This window comes from Thamnophis elegans, unplaced genomic scaffold (assembly GCF_009769535.1).
Source record: "Thamnophis elegans isolate rThaEle1 unplaced genomic scaffold, rThaEle1.pri scaffold_76_arrow_ctg1, whole genome shotgun sequence".
NCBI lineage: Eukaryota > Metazoa > Chordata > Lepidosauria > Squamata > Colubridae > Thamnophis > Thamnophis elegans.
In genome coordinates this window covers 35,368-53,028 of record NW_022473906.1, presented here as the reverse complement: position 1 = coordinate 53,028, position 17,661 = coordinate 35,368, and the positions used below count along the sequence as shown (strand labels likewise).

At 37.9% G+C, this 17,661-nt stretch overlaps 1 protein-coding gene and 1 long non-coding RNA gene across 3 annotated transcripts in view; one reads left to right on the top strand and one right to left on the bottom strand.

The window, feature by feature from the left end:
- The first annotated feature begins 1,164 nt into the window (after positions 1-1,164).
- The window catches only part of LOC116523638, a 22,031-nt gene continuing 5,534 nt past the window's right edge, over positions 1,165-17,661 (top strand). The window contains exons 1-2 of the long non-coding RNA XR_004257095.1: positions 1,165-1,226; positions 2,275-2,405. This is a non-coding gene — a long non-coding RNA (uncharacterized LOC116523638). The remainder of the gene's footprint in view (positions 1,227-2,274; positions 2,406-17,661) is intronic.
- LOC116523637 (RNA-binding protein 24) overlaps positions 9,118-17,661 on the bottom strand; it is a 20,736-nt gene continuing 12,192 nt past the window's right edge. For both annotated transcript variants that reach the window (XM_032238763.1, XM_032238764.1), the window contains one exon: positions 9,118-11,060. In XM_032238763.1, coding sequence (XP_032094654.1) covers positions 10,721-11,060 — 340 coding nt within the window. In that variant the 3' untranslated portion in view covers positions 9,118-10,720. The remainder of the gene's footprint in view (positions 11,061-17,661) is intronic.

The following is a 17,661-nucleotide window of genomic DNA, read 5'->3' as shown; positions in this document are numbered from 1 at the left end:
CTCCAACCTGGCAATTTGTCTGTCCATTCTTATAGACTGTATAAAAACAGGTGGGCTGGATTTGGCCCACAGCAGGGGTGGGTTCCTGCCAGTTCTAACCTCTTCTATAGAAGAGGTTCCACAAATCTACAGTGCCATTTAGAACCGGTTCCAGCTCCCTCCCCCCTGCCTGTCCGCACATCATCAAGATGAAGAGCGAGAGGAGGAATTCTGGGAGTTGAAGTCCACAAGTCTTAAAGCTGTCAAGTTTGAACACCCCTGGGTTTTTTTTTTTTTCTAAAGGGTTATTGGTGCAAGGGCCTTGTAACTTGACAGTTTTAAGACTTGCACACTTTAATGCCAGAGTTTCTGAGCCAACATGACTGGAAGAAGAATTCTGGGAGTTGAAGTCCCCAAATCTTAAAGCTGTCAAGTTTGAACACCCCTGGGGATTTTTTTTTTCTAAAGGGTTAGGGGTGCAAGGGTCTTGTAACTTGACAGCTTTAAGACTTGCGTGCTTCAAATGCCAGAGTTTCTGAGCCAACATTTTGGTTGCTAAGCAAGTGCGTTGTTAAGTAAGTTTCACCACATTTTACAAGTTGGCCACACCCACCCAGTCACATGGCTCGCAAGCCACTCCTACCCAGTCACATGGCTCGCAGGCCACTTCCACAAAACAGGCCACACCTACAGAAGAGGTTCTAAAAATTTTTGAAATCCACCACTGGTCCACAGGTTGTAGTTTGCTGATCCCTGGAATAGACAATCTGAATAATGCCCTTTAAAAACTTACAGAGGGAGAATCAGTGTATGTTATATCATACATGATGATATAACATATGTATGTTATATGATGTACGTTATAAGCCCCAGGAAAAAATGAGAAAATCTTAGTTAAACAACTCCAAAGAATCAATTCTATGGAACTACTCATTCGTTTGCAACATTACATCCCGAGATGGTGATAGGAGCAACATGATCTGCTCTCCTTTAAGCAGTCAGAGCTGGTACTGGAAAGGGGAGGCTTAAGATGTGGAAGAAACTCTATGGTGCTTATGCTGACCAAGAATATTGGTAAGAGCAGGGATCTGTATATTAACCCTGCATAACAAGTAAACAAACTTGATTATTATAGAAGCATAATTTCAATAACTTCCTTCCAAGGTTATGGAAATCCAATAAGCACTGGATTCCCTGAAACTTTCCATTGCTTGAAAATGAAATGCAGTTTCTCACCGTGTTCATTGGTAAGTGTCAAGTACCAGGAAAATCAAAAGATCCCAACAGTTCACAAGATTTATTACAAGTTTAAGCTGTCTACAAGACCGCCTGCTGCCAATTACCTCCCAAAGACCCATTAGATCCCACAGATTAGGCCTCCTCCGGATTCCATCTACAGGCCAATGTCGTTTGGCGACCACCCGGAGGAGGGCCTTCTCTGTGGCTGCTCCGGCCCTCTGGAACGAACTCCCCGCGGAGATTCGGACCCTCACCTCCCTTCAGGCTTTCCGTAAAGCCGTTAAAACCTGGCTGTTCCGGCAGGCCTGGGGTTGACGAGTTCCCTTCCCTGCTCGAATTGTATGACTGTTGATTGTTTTTAAACTTTTCTCTGTATTTTGTTTGTTGTGTTACCTTGTGTGTACTACCCCCCCCCCCGGTTTGTTAGCCGCCCTGAGTCCCTCCGGGAATAGGGCAGCATATAAATGCAATAAACCTTTAACCTTTACAAGAATCTGAACTACTAACAGGCCAAGGAAAATTAGCAGGAGATAAGAATAGAAGGAACTCAAGCTAAGCTAGATTTAGATCTCTTGAGGGCCCAAAGAGATTCATGACTGATGATGCATTTGACTCCTCCCTCGGGCTCAGCCTGGTCATCTACATCGAGAATGTGCCCAAAATAGTACATGGATGGTGACAAATTGTGGATTTATGTTTTAAAATATTACTGTAGGTTCTCTTCCTTACAGGCAGAAGAATTCTCTGTGCGATGATGTAATTAGAATTTCCTCTAATCCTAATTCATTCCCATCTTCACTTCAAATTAATTAAAACCATGAAACATGGTTACAGGAAATACAAGAACAGAACAAAATTTTAAATAGACTTAAAATAAATAACCCTGCATATTTTCCATGAAAATATATTTAAAAAGATAACACTGCAGGTGGTTGTTGTGAGTTGCATCCTGTTTTACAACCTTTTTGCCACAGTTGTTAAGCAAATCCGTGTAGTTATTAAGTGAATCATGCAATCATTAAGGAAATCTGGCTTCCCCATTGATTTTGTTTGCAGGAAATCAGCTGGGGAGATTGCAGAGGGTGATCACATGATCCTGGGACATTGCAGCTGTCATAAATACATTCCGGTTGTCAAGCACCTGAATCATGATCACGAGACCGTGGGATCACGAGACTATAAGAGTTGTAAGTGTGAAAACTGGCCATAAGTAACTTTTTTTCTGTAACTTCAAACTATCACTAAGTGATTGCTTATAAGTTGAGGACTACCTGTATTTCTACCTGTGTGTATGAGGTGTTTGGCTCCACCCAATTTGCATCAGCCCTCCAGCCACTGTAAAAACCACCCCAAAAATTAAGACCTTCCAAAACTTGCCCTGCAAAATAATTTTCTACTTCTAAATCACAGCTTCCTGAAACCATGCAAATTGCTTGGCAATGATGAAGAAATGATTTGTCATTGCCTTTTTTCCGGGATATTTTTCAATTCAGATAAAAATTGTAAAATGAAAAATGATCATAGGCCTCTGGGATGTGAAATGCTACTGATCTCATCCTTAAGGCTCATCCTAATACCTCTATATCCACCCCAAATGATCCAGAAGTTCTTACTGATATTTTATCATTGCTTTAAGGTTTCCATAGCTCAGTGGCTGGTTTGGGTATGTTTAAAGAACACCCTGTCCTCAAGAAAGTAGAATATATAAGCTTGGGATCAGTGTAGGAAGTTGCTCTCTCTCCCATGCCTGACAAATAAGCTTCTGGAATTGGCTGATCACTAAGAAGGTCTCTTCTATGGACCTTAGATCCCAAAAATGTTCCTATTAACGTAGGCAATCTTTCAAATAATCAGGTACTAAACTCTGTAAGCTTTAAAGAGGAAACTATTGGCAGCCTTCCAAACTGCTTCTATGGGGATGCATTGCTTTGGAAGGAGGGATGGTTATTTTAATGTTAATAATTCAGTGTATTAAAAATGATATAACATTTTAAAAATGCAACATTAAAAAAGATAGCCGTGAACACTGGAATCATTGAAAATATGTTAGGTTTCTTGCTAAATTATTCTAATTATACTGTTATAAACTTTTATCAGTTGAATGAAAATTAAATCGATATTATTTCAGTGCAGTCTCTTTTGAATAATGCTTGATTTGTGATAACGTCATGGACACGTTTAGGGAATGGCTGGGGGATGGGGGGCCGATTTGAAATAGTTTTATTTTTTTACTTTTAAGTACTACTGGGTATTTCTTAATGGTCTCCTGTCCAGGAGTTAACCACTTCCAATACTGCTTAATTTTTCAGGATCGGCTAAGCTTGATAAAGCGCTGTCACCAACACATACATTTTAAGACTGCCTTTTCTTATGAAGTCCATGGGACGCTCTTCTCTGTTACTCTTTTCAGAGGATATATCACTCAGTTACAGGTGGTCCTTGACATTCAACAATTCATTTAGTTGGAGAGACACAGGCTGATAGATGGAAGAATACAATTCAAAATTAGCTAAACCTAATTAATTTTATTTGTAATAGACATAGTTGAATAATAATTGATAATGATAGTAATGTATATAATGTGGAGTTGATATGATAAATAATAATTGGATATGAGAAGGGAACGTTAGAAATATTTTGGACCATATACAAAGGTTATTAATCACAATAATTATCACTATTAAAAAATAAAATAAAACTATATACAGTTAAATGTTAACTAATATGGGGAAAATGTTATGATATACGATATAATTACATAAAGAAAGGAGAATGATAATAAACTATATACATGGAGGATGGAATTTTTGGTATTAAATATTATGGATGTTTAGCTAAAACAGGATATGAGGATTTGATGTTAATGGAGGATTTTATAAACAAGTAAATGAAATGCTAGCATGTGGTTATGGATTAAATCTTTGGCATAGTTAAGGATGAAATATGTTTAAACAACTGTAGTCAACTAAAAGTGGAGGTATGATGATGTCAATATGGTAAACATTTGAGTTAAGATATTTGAATTAATATGAATTAATGGAAGAGATGCACAAAAACATGTTGTAACCAGCTGATATACTTTTTTTTAATATATACTTGTGTTCTTTTTTTCCCCTGTTTTTTCTTTTTTTCCCCCTGCCTTGTTTTCTGTTTTTTGTCTTTTTTGTGTTTTGATTTTTTTTCCCCCACTAGTGTGGGTATGTGTTATTTATGTAACAAAATAAATAATAATAATAATAATAATAATAATAATAATAATAATAATAATAAACAATTCATTTAGTGAACATTCAAAGCTACAACAGCACAGAAAAAAAGTTACTTACGACCATATTTTCACGTTTACGACTTGCAGTTCCCCCGTGGTCATCTGATTTACATTGGGATATTTGACAACTAATTTATATTTATGGCAGTTGCAGTATTTCAGGGTCATGTGATTCCCTTCTGATGAGCAAAGTCAATGGGGAAACCAGGTTCACTTAATAACTTATTTACTAATTTAAGAACTGCAGTGATTCACTTGACAACTATGGTAATAAGCCATTAAATGGGGCAAAACTCTCTTAACAAATTTCTCACTTAGCAACATAAATTTTGGTTATAAGTCAATTATGGTTGTAAGTTGAGAACTACCTGAATAGTTTTCTGGGGGTGAAATTAGATTGCTCTTGAAATTAATACAGGTACAGTAGACCTCGATTTACGACGGATTATTTAATGATTGTTAGAAGTTTACAATGGCCTCAGAAAGTGTGCCTTATGGTCCATTAACTTTCTGGCCCATAAAACAGTTCCAGCAATTGTAAAATATCACACTCCTCCCTGTGGTCGTATTACTACATTTTAGGCACTTAGCAATTTGCTCACATTTAGGACCAATTGCTGCATCCTATGAACTCATGACCACAATTTGTGACATTTTTGCCAGTTCCCAGTCCCAGTTGTAGGATGAATTGAGGACCGCCTGTAGCATTATATTTGTTTGTCACTATCCAGCTACAACATCCCTTCTACATATTTTTTTGTGTATGATTTCTACGAGTTCACGTTTTCCTTCTGTGGGCAGAAGGTTATGTTTATTTGTGGATAAAGGGACTGGACTATTTTTTCCAATGGAAGGCGACCTCTGGTAATCCTTCTGAACCCTAGTACTGTCCCTTGTCTGCCTCCAAATCTAATTTCAGTGTGAGGATGCCATGTTACCATGCCAGGAACGCTGCAAAATGAATAGGAAGCCTACTAATTGTTGTCTCTCCTGCATTCTTTCTAGGCAGTTTTCCTGTATTTCCTAGAGATAGAGTGAGTACACATTTTGTAACATTTAAATAATACAAACTTTCCAGGAGTCCTCCAATCTGGAAAAATACATTCCTGAAGTGTATCTGCACTTCAGTCAGACAGCTAATTGTGTTATCATTTCTGTCAAATATACTAGATGATCTCATTTGAAAATACAAGGTGCTATGTCCTAGTATTTTGTTTCTTTAAACATGGCTGACTTACAGTTTTCCACATGACATTTCTTATTAATAGAATCCTGCATGTAGTGATGGATTCAGAGTCCAGACATCACAGGGTTCATTTCAAAATGCCTCCCTGCCTTTGCAGGGTTTATTCTTTTTATACAGTTTTTACAAGCAAAGTAATGAGCATATAGCAACAGCATTGTAATTGGCATATTCTCCTTGTCAATCTCTAAGAACATCCCACCCAGGGTAGAGTCTCACATAACTCAATAGTTCCTGGTAGTGCCTGGTGAAGCTAATTAAGTGAGCTCATAGGTTAAGAGGTGAACAGCCACCGAGATCATGGCAGTGTGGTGCACATGTCTTTACGTAATCTTTCCTCTATCCCTACAATGTAGCACCTGATAGTTAACAACGCTGCAAGTTCATGTAGAAGGTGTGCGGTTTTGCTTTATTAACACAATTATACATAACAAGCAATTGTCAACCTGGTGTTCAATTCATTTTGGGTACTTTTAATGAAATGTCCACATAGCTTCTTGGCAGCAATATGGAAATCCTATTTCCTTCCTCCAGGAGATGATAGATAGATGGATGGATGGATGGATGGATGGATGGATGGATGGATGGATGGATGGATGGATGGATGGATAGATAGATAGATGATAGATAGATAGATGATAGATAGATAGATAGATACACTATATTGCCAAAAGCGTTCGCTCACCCGTCCAAATAATCAGAACCAGGTGTTCCAATCACTTCCATGGCCACAGTTGTATAAAATCAAGTACCTAGGCATGCAGACTGTTTCTGCAAACATTTGTGAAAGAATGGGTTGGTTAAGGACTGTTTAATTAGGGAGTTATTCTCACCATCTCTTTGCGCATGTGGGAGTTTCCCGCCAAGGCTAACTGTCCATTCCATCCTGATGATGATTTTTGAAGATGTCTCCCACCTGACAGTTGGGTGAAATATGATTGGACTATGGACTGGGGTACCAAGGGGAGGGGATTGAATTTTGTATTGATATCTATTGCTTTCGCGCCTTTTATTCAGATTCAGCTTTGCTTCGCTTTTTTTTTGTTTGTAGCCAGGAAAAGTACACTTAATTCTGAAATAAGGAGTTGAGTGGTTTCTTTCTTGGTTATTAAATGAAGGGGCAGTGACAATAACACACACACATACACACACACACACACATACACACACACGAACATTTTAAACTTTGGAATCTGTTAATTTTAAGGATTGTTGGTTTTATTTAAATTTCTGAGTTTTATTATTGTAAATCACTTTTAACTATTCTGGGAGAAACCGCAAGTACAGTATGCTTGCAGTATGAAAATAAAATAACAGCACACCTAAATTATACAGTAAATAATCAGTGAACTAAGACATTATTTTAAATTCCTAAATACATAATGAGAGAAAAATGAAACCTATTTCAAACAACTCTAAGAATACTTTTAGTAAAACAGCTCCTAGTGTTTTCTCTCTGTTTCCTAAGTTCCACCTCAACTCTGAAAAGCCTTTCACGTTTTAGCGAAGGATAGATAATAACTATGATGAATAATTACACTGAGGTGATTTGTTTTGTAATGAAACTGCATATTAAAAAAATTACACCTAGATATACATAGCATCAGTCCCTTCAATTTTACCTCTTTTGATACTGTAGCACAGTGGTTCCCAAACTTGGCAACTTTAAGACTTGTGGACTTCAACTCCCAGAATTCTCTGGGAGAATTCTAGCAGAGCTGGCTGGAGAATTCTGGGAGTTGAAGTCCACAAGTCTTAAAGTTACCAAGTTTGGGAACCACTGCTGTAGCACAAGGGATGTAATCTTGGAATGTGGGATCATGTGAATACACACAGATCTGTGGCCATTTCTTTAGAACAGTGATCTTCAATCTCCAACTGGGGGCCGTGGGAGGGAGGGGATAGGGGATGGTTTCACATGTGCGTGCCGCTTTCAGAAGTGCAGCATCACACGCTCGCCCACCGCTTCCACAGCCCAGTTGCGAATGGGCTGCAGCCCAGCATGGACCAATGGTTGAGGACCCCTGATTTAGAAAATGTTTAATTTCTGTCTGCCCCAATAAGACGCTCAGAAGAGTGTGCATATTATTTCAATAAGGTGCACACTATTTTGAAATTGCAAAGACAAAACAAATTTATATTCTTTCTAAATGAGAACAGATTTTTTTTTAATGGATTTATAGGCCTGATTCCAATTTTTAGAGCAGTGGTTCCCAAACTTGGCAACTTTAAGACTTGTGGACTTCAACTCCCAGAATTCTCCAGCCAGCAGAGCTGGGAGTTGAAGTCCACAAGTCTTAAAGTTGCCAAGTTTGGGAACCACTGTTTTAGAGGAATAGCATGCTGATATTCCACAACTTAATTATGCACTGCATTGTTATAGCACTTGTTTAAAATTTAATTTGACAGCACTGCATAAATAAAGGCAAAGTAAGTAACATTTCATTTGTCTCAATCAACCTTTTTAAAACCATGAACCATCTGTTTACTCAATAGGGGAACTCTGAAATGCATTTCAAGATGTCTTGATGCATTAAGAAACTTATTTTGTGTACAACTGTAAAAGGTTTGGATTCAATGACATTTTTATTATTTTAATACAAGTGTGTAGATTAGAAGATCTGAAACATTATAAAGCAATATACATAATAAATAACATGCACAGTAGTCATGTTATATAACACTGGCTAGTATTCAAAATAAATCCAGTGACATTGGAGAAATCCATAAAAATGCTATCCTGTCTTCCCTTTTATGAAATTGTTCAAGTATAAAAAGATTCCCATACAGTCCAAAATATTAAATTTCTTTTTAGGTCAAGAATAAAAATTACAAATTATTGCAGTTTCACAGGACAAATGAAAGCAGCATTTCCTAGCTAAGGAACAATAGTTTATCTATGTAGAGATGAAACTGAAAAATGACCCCTTTTCATAGCAGAAAATACCAATAACCCACTCTAAAGGCATGATGAGTATTCCTTTATGGTGTTTGCACATACTGTGTTTAAGATTGGGGCTTCAGACTTATCATTAATATACCCGGTTGAGGAAAAAGTCCCAACAAGATCAGAAGGGCTTAAGATTCAACTCTGGATTACTGTTATGGTACTGGAGCTATTTATCTGAAACTCGGTCACCACATGAACAAACAAAAGGGTTTACAGGGAACTCATGGGCTGGACAAATATTGTGTTTCTCCGAAAATAAGACAGGGTCTTATTTTCTTTTGACCCCCGAAATAAGCACTTGGCTTTATTTTTGGGGAGGTCTTATTATTTTTGAGGTGCAGGAGGCGGCAAGCATGATCACCTCGTTGCTGCTGCTGTATTGCAATATTTTCGCGGAGGGCTTATTTTCGGGGGAGGGCTTATTTTAGCGCATGTGCTCAAAAGCCCGATTGGGCTTATTATCCTGGGAGGTCTTATTTTCAGGGAAACAGGGTACCATTGCTTTCCCCCCCATATTGTTCAGCCAATTCACATGGTTTCCCTATGCAGACGTTATTATGGATGTGTGTGGCCAATGATATAAATATAGCTCCTATTATACAGCACAGTAATGTTTAAATTGAGTCTTATTCCTCAATTGGTATGTGTAGTATTTTAACGTCTTTCAGAGTAAGTTAAGTTTTACTGAAAAACAGTAAAGTTTTCATCCAAGAAAACAGATATTCAGTCAGTGAAACAGCGGGAAAATCATGAAACTAGCATTTTAAAGATCAAAACTTTTCCAAAAGTTTTAAAATACCCTTACAAAGGTATGCTTATTGAAGGCAATAAGCCTATGTCAGCATCTTTAATTGCTTAGGTTATTATTTTATATTCTACTCCTAAACCTGCTAAATAACTTACACTATGAGATGAATACAATATTTTACAGTTTCACATCTAAAGTGGGTTTCTTTAGAATGCAGCATCGTACAACTTTCAAAATAAATATATCTTTAAATAGCATTACAATTAAGGCACAATATAGCTCACATAGAATTAACCTTTGAAGAATTGCAGTCTCAACAAGTAGCCGCATGGAAGAGGCCTATGTTTTGCAAATAAATACTTAAATAGGAATTAACTTGAGTACAAATCATTTTAAAATGCATTCCCTAGTACAGTTCTTAAATATTTAAATTCAGCAAATTTCTTCCTGCCTTTATTCACAAGCCATGAATAGATACAGTAAATAAAAGGAGAAAGCTGTTGTAGGAGAGAGCTGATCCTGTTTTAGAATCAGAATAGCTGACTGTAGCAGTCAAATTTCCCTAAAAGTGAAACAGGATGGGGAGAGGGATTAGAATGTGACAACCTCATCAAATGAGAACAAGTGATGTGTTCTTTCCAGAACGGGCTGTGTCATGGATTGTCTGTACAGCTGTTACACCCTTTAATTCCACGCCACTTGCTCCATAGTCCCATTCATAGAGAGGACAGATGAGAAAATAACTTTGATGCTGTCTACCCTTCCCCCCACCTCCCAAGGGTCATCTTCCTTAGTTTGTTCGACGCCCAATATGAGATTGTCAAAAAATATTTTTCTACTCATTCACACAAAATAGGCCTTACTGAAAAGTTGTAATGATAGCCAGCACTTTCAATATTTAAGTAATAATAATCTTCCACTTGATCATTTATGTATTGCTCACCTGAACTTTTTACCTGGATACTGTAAAATGCACCTTATTTTTTTTAAAAAAAAACAGCTTGCTTTTTTTTTTTTTTTTTTTGGTTACTTCAGCTATGCTTTTCATGATAAGATGATGCTTAGAAATTCTTACAATACCTTATCCCACAATATTATTCATTCTACGGGAGGTATAATGCTTTAAAAGACAGTGGTATTTGTTCCTATACTATTCTGTTGCATTGTAGCGTTTTTTTGTTTTGTTTTGTTTTTAAAGCTGGATAACTTAAAAGTTAATTATTTCTACCGAAAGGCTTGAAGGTAAATTGATAGGAATAATAACAAAGGGTGCTTTCTTGCAACGTCCGTCTGCTATTGCATACGATCTGTTTGCAGTTGCTGTGGCTGGTATTGGCCGAAAGCAGCTGCTGCAGCTGCAGCTGTTCCAGGCGCTGCTGCGGTGATAGGTTGCTGGACCGCGTAGCCGTATCCCCCAGCGGTGACATATCCTGCAGCAGCTGGCGAAGCTGCATAGGGATACTGGTCATAGGCTGCTGCTGCTGCAGCGGCCGCCGCCGCCGAATACTGAGCATACGCAGCTCCCGTGTAGTCAAGGTATGGTGTGGTGGAAGTAGCAGCTGTAGGCTGGACGTGTGGAATAACCACCCCAGGTTGCACAAAAGCCTGCGGATATACATAATGAGCAGGGATCCTGTTGAAAAACAGAAGATAAAGTTAGACCACTGGGAAACCTCACTCCCCCGGTTCAGAACTAAAAAACCAAACTCAAATTTAGTTGTTGTTATACGCATAGGGTTGCCACAATAACTAATTTCAGCGATCACCTAACAAGCTAAAAAGGAGACACACCGATGAAAATGGTTTGTTTTTTTTAAATAGTGTCACAGTGTTAATGCCAACTTAACAACACTGATCAGAATCGCTATAAAGGAACACAGCTAATTTTAAAATACTGATAATCTTAAAATGTACATTGGTTAAAAGAAAAATGAAAGAATCCTGGTTTGGGGCTGGAAGACGGGGTGCATAGCCACAGAGAAGTGACTAGTTTCCCCCCCCCCCCAAGAATTGTAATATACTGAGAGTTCATATGACTCTTTCCTTAGTATATATATTTTGGTAGCCTGCATGTTTAGTTCCATGGTCCAATACTGATGGTTTCCACCCGGCTTCTTACTTGTTTCATTGCATTACCCACATTATTCAAAAGTATTAGGGTAATAACTGTTTTGTATTGTGGCAATCCTACTTGAATTGCTATGCACACATTAATTCCTCTGCAACTTCAGTCATCCTTATTAAAAAAAATAAATAAATACATAAATAAAACACAGGCGACAAAAGGAGTTTAAATAGAAGTTCACAGGTGTGGTAAACACAGCAAGAATCACACTTGTCAAACGAACTATAGTGCAATTCACTCCGTCACAAAAGGCTATTGAGGGGAAAGCTACACAGATGCCATTAAAAATACATGACAGTGACCTCTCGGTAGATGTGGGTAGATGTGCATCACACTTCTGAAGAGGCCATGAAAGTCAAACCTGTTAAGACATATCAGGCCACGGAATCCTGTGCCAGTTCCCTTATTTCTATATAAGGCATAGCTTTGGAAGGAAATAGGGAGAGCTGGAGTGGAATTATGTTCAGGTAGATCTAGTGTTTAATAAAAAAAAAAAAAGGAGAAACATATTTTGAGGAACAACCTTGCTGTTATTACATACATACTTCTCCTTACTATTAAACATTACCTTTTTTTTTGTACCATTAGAAGCACAAGCAGGGCATTGTTGATATTTGTAATAAATATCATAAATATATATAGATAACAATACTTCAGCTGTGCTTTCAACACCCAAAAGCTTCAGGTTTACTTACAAACGGCTTGGTAATGGAGACTGTGGTTATTACGCATTAGAAGGGTGAAGCTGAAAAACAATGTTTTGCCTAAAAATCTCTAAATAAATCTGCATGGCTTAAAATAAACTCTGCTTGTTGCTACAGCTAAACAAATTGCTAATTCCCCATCTATATGTACATGGATTGATCTCTTGTATCTTATGTATCCAACCTATTACTCTCTTTGGAATAAACAGAATCTTCTCCAAAGTTTTAACTTGCAGCTAAAACTTTTATCAGGAAATCAAACTTTCCCTCCTGCATAATTCTGATAAAATCCAGGGAACACGCACGCGCGCGCGCACACACACACAGCTTCAGATGCAGAATGAAAGCTTTCAGCTTCTCATGCAATGTTGTAAGTTTCCTTTTCCTCTATTGCCCAGATTACGTCCGCTTGATCATCCTGTTATAACCAAATTAATACAGGTGCGTTGAAATGAAGAATATTTTCAATGTTCATACGATGTTGCCAAGCAAAAATTGTTTTTAGTTATATAGCATTACTGCATTGGAAAGTAATTTTTTGGACTTGAAATCCATACAGCTTTGCTTTGAAACTGATCACTGCCCCTTCAATGCCTACAATTCGATATTAAAGCTCTAACTAACAAAAATGTATCATTAGTTTCCTACTGTCCTGGGTGGGAAAACAGCGACACACATATATAAGAAGAGGTTATTGAACAGAATAATGACAGTCACTTAAGATTTTTTTTAAAAAAAATACAGCAAAACTGATTAATCTCTTATATTAAGGGTTCTGTAAAGAAATCTGTGGTATTAAAGTCAATAACAACTTTTGTTTTTATATGGTTTTAAATAGATATAAACCGTACATCAAGTAATTTGATCATAATGCTCATTTAAAAACAGATCAATTGCCAAGGATGATTTCTATCACATGCAGATCACTTTATTATATAGTTAAGTCATAGCTCTGTTCTGACAGAAGCATCATCATGGATTCTAAAGTTGTTTCCTTGTTAGATATCATGATGAATATATGTATTCAAGCTCTCGTAATTTGTTTCTATTAAGTCAAGAAACTAACAGGTGGGAGAATTATGAAACTTTACCCCTTTAGAACTCTGTAGCCTACAATGTGCATGCACTCTCTCCAGGCGCCCACTGTTATGCCATATCTCACATGATTGACAGCACAAGCTGCAGTGGGTCTATTTTTGATCATCTGTCATGCGACAAGAGCTTCCAGCTGAGTAAAATGGCTTTATAAGGCCAAAGTAAACGTCCATCTGTTGGAAACGCCAGCATGCAGAGATTGTCATGATACTAAAATGCTAGCTCCTTTTATGTTCTTCAAGGTCAAGAGGTTAAAGAGCAGCTTCTCATTAGGTTGTTGAGGCATCTTTGCACAATAGATTGAAAGATGTTCTTCTGAACTTACTTTTGGGAGAAATGCTGGTTTCCGCACTTTTTTTCCAGATTTTTTAAAGGTAATTTTCTTTGGTACATTAGAAATAGGCACTGAAACTAATCAATTTTCCTTCAAGATTACTATAAATACACACTAACATGCAAGTAACTCTATTGAACAGAGAGTTTTCTTACTTCTATCAAGCATAAATAAGATTTTTGATTTAGGTTGTATATATTGTGCTGGGTCCTCGTGGCATTACGTTGCATTTGATCTCCAACAAATACCCGAGGAGGCCTTAATTTATCTTTAGCTGTACTGGAATTAAAACAATATTTCCCCTCATAAAAAGCTTATCAGAGATACAGCTGCAGGCACTTCACTAACCAAGAGAATGTGGTGAACTCACTACGTATCAGTAACTGAAGCTGGCATGGGCAGGCCATTCTCCCTTCAGTCTTTGCATTCTGTCTTCTAGGGCCATTTTTTCCCCTAGGAAATAGGCTACCCCATTTTTTTTTCCCAAACCGGGGTCTCCCCGGACCAGAGTCGTGAATAACAGCTGACCGACAGTAGTGGTGGAACAGCTGCATGGTGGCAAGAGACAGCTCTCTTTCTGTTTCTTTTCCCACACCTGTTAGCTGTAGTTTAAATATGGGTTTCGTGTTCTTTGGAGCAGTTCTCAAACCATGTCTAGGAGTCTGGCAGCCCATTACAGGTTTAAGAAGTGTTCTGGAATGGCACTATTCTGTAAGAATGCTAAACTACTATGTTCAAAAGGAGTCTAGCAGACAATTTTCAGGCTCATTTTGAATTCACTTGTAGAGCAGAAAGGCAAAAACAGAGTTTTGATGGATTGCTAAAAATTATCTATCCAGCCATTGTCAGAACTTGCTGCCTCCCCAGGTTCTTTCCTATCCCAATGTATAATAAAGAGAATAACTGATGGGCACTTTCATACCTATGGGTGACGTGGTGGAATGGGTACTAGGAGGTGGGGGAAACAAAGCTGGAAGGACTTCCAACTCTTAACATAAACTCTGAACCATCAATATGGATAGAATCATTTTCCAGTTTAATGTCTATATCAGGATAAGCTCTGTCAGTGAGGACATCATATTTTATGCCAGCATATATATATATTTTGCTGGTTCAAGGACTAGTATGTCAGCTATAAAAAAAAACCTTAATGGGTCTCACTTTTGAGAAATCATGCATATTACAATATATTACTGTAAAATCTGGATTTATTCCTGTCAAAATAACTCACTTTTATGTGTGTGCTGAACTTATATATCTTATGCATTTTTATTCAGAATTCAACCCCTACTGATTTCAATGATTAATTATATTGATCTAAATATTTTTTGCGTGTATGAATACTATCACAAAGTTAATACTTTGGGCTAACTTACAACAGGCTAATACAAGTAATCTTCAACTTGCAAACTTTTGTTTAGTGATCAAAGTTACACCGGCACTGAAAAAAGTTACTTATGGCCATTTTTCACACCTATGACTGTTGCAGCATCCTGCCAGTCACATGTTCAAAATCCGGATGTTTAGAAATTGGTCCATATTTATCACAGTTGCCGTGTCCCGGGTTCATGTGATCACCTGTTGTGACCTTCTGACAAGCTAAGTTAATAGGATACCAGATTCACTTTACAACAGGGTTATTAATACAACAACTGCAGTGATTCATTTAACAACTGTAGCAAGAAAAGTCATAACATGGGGCAAAACCAGTGGTGGGTTTCAAAAATTTTTGGAACCTCTTCTGTAGGTGTGGCCTGCTTTCCGGGTCCACTGGTGGAACCTCTTCTAACGGGTTCGGTAGATTTGACGAACCGGTTCTACCGAATAGGTGCGAACTGGTAGGAACCCACCTCTGGGCAAAACTCACTATTTTGTTTAGCAATAAAAAATTGGGGTTCAGTTTTAAGTTGAGCACTACCTTTAAAGCATTTAGCATTTCCACAGAAACTGCAGTGGAATCAGACTATTTTAAGTGATAACAGATTTCCAGTAGAGTATAGACAGTCATGTATAAAAGCAGTAACATCACAGTAAGCTAAGATTTATTATGATAAGAATGACCTAGCCCCTTTCCAGAATTTTGGATTTTGCCTTTTGAATTTGACAGGGCATAAGGAAAATTTTGGAAACATTTACTTCTAGTATTCTTTTAATTAATTGCTACTCATTTCACGATATAAACCTAATTAAAAATAAGTTTGGTACTTTATTTTTACTTTTGAATGTATTATTTGCAGAAGAATTGGATGAAGGTTCCAACCTGTTTTCAAATGAGTCAAATTTAATTAACCCAATTAAGCATCAAATAACTGAATTTCATTGACTTGGAGCCTGCTTGAATGCCCAATTCTGTAAGTTGCACTGGGAGATTATGAAGTCCACAGCGTTTCAAAGTTAGAGATGATTACCTCTAATTTTATTATTTGATTTTGGTGATAGTTAACAAGATGTTTCTGTTTGCTATGTGCTACCGAGAATCGTTCAATGTGGGCAACATATAAATAATGTAAAATAAATAATAAAGTCTACCAGCAAGCACATAATCTGACTCATTCAGTGAATAAATCTGAGTCATTCTAACTGTGTTTTCCTCCAAATAAACCTGTCTTGATTCTAGCAATGTGTGAGACACAAAAAGCAGAGCAGGAATCTCCCTGGCACTCTTATAGACAATACTCATGCCAGTCAACACCCCTTCCCTGCTTTGCCCATATATGAAAAGGAACCTGTGTCAATATTTGAAGCTCAACAAAGCAGAAAGCCTTATCAAATCTGTTGAACTCAATCACCTATTCACAATCATGCCACTGTCCTGCTTTAGATTTAACAGCCACTGAAAAACTAGCAAGGCTGCAGGGGTAGCCCCCAAATTGTTGCTTCAGTTTTATCTCTGTTGCTCTGGTTTGTTTCCTATCCCTTCAGGGCTGGCAGGAAGTTATTTTGGGAAACAAAGAACACCGGGGGAGAATTACACTTCTCCCATCCTGCTTTCAGCAGTTCTGATTCCATTCAGGGTACAGGATGTCTGCATTTGGGTTTTTTTTGTTTTTACAAAAATGTAATCTATCTATCTATCTATCTATCTATCTATCTATCTATCTATCTATCTATCCATCCATCCATCTATCTATCTATCGTTGAGCAACCTCTGGAAAGGTAACCAGGATAATTACTGGTGATGGAAGAAAAAAAATGCAAACTGTTTATATATCATCATTGGCTATATAATCTGAGGTGACCACAGTGGATAATTTTCTTATTGCTTGTAAACACCGTTTAGTGGTTATTGAGTTAATGCAGCCAACTTGGGTACTTGACAGACCACCTACTGCCAATCACCTCCACACGACCTATTAGATCTCATCGATTAGGCCTCCTCCGAGTTCCATCCGCTGGTCAATGACGACTGGCAACCACGCGGAGGAGAGCCTTCTCGGTGGTAGCTCCAACCCAATGGAACGATCTCCCCGTGGAGATTCGTACCCTCACCACCCTCCAGACCTTCCGCACAGCCCTCAGAATCTGGCTATCCCGTCAGGCCTGGGGCTAAAGATTGTAACCCGCACGAATGGGTTGAATGTTGTGTTTTAACCATGTATTGTTTTATATGTAAAAGTCTGTTTTCCCCCCTTCCTTTGGATTGTGAGCTGCCCTGAGTCCCCCCAGGGAAAAGGGCGGCATATAAATAAACCTCTAAACCAGTGGTCCCCAACCTTTTTATCGCTGCGGACCAGTCAGCCTTTGATAATTTTACCGTGGCCCGCTGAGCGCGCGCAGGGGTGGGGGGGCGAAAATGGGGGAATACAAACATACTTTTTAAATCCACCTTCCCAATTCAACACCTGAATCATATCCCACCTTCCATTTTGTATGTAGATTTTAAGGAATAAACAGCTGAATTAATCAAGGTCAAAGATAAAAAGAGCAAGGGCAAAATTAAATAAGCCAGAGGATAGCAATGTAAAAAGAATACAGT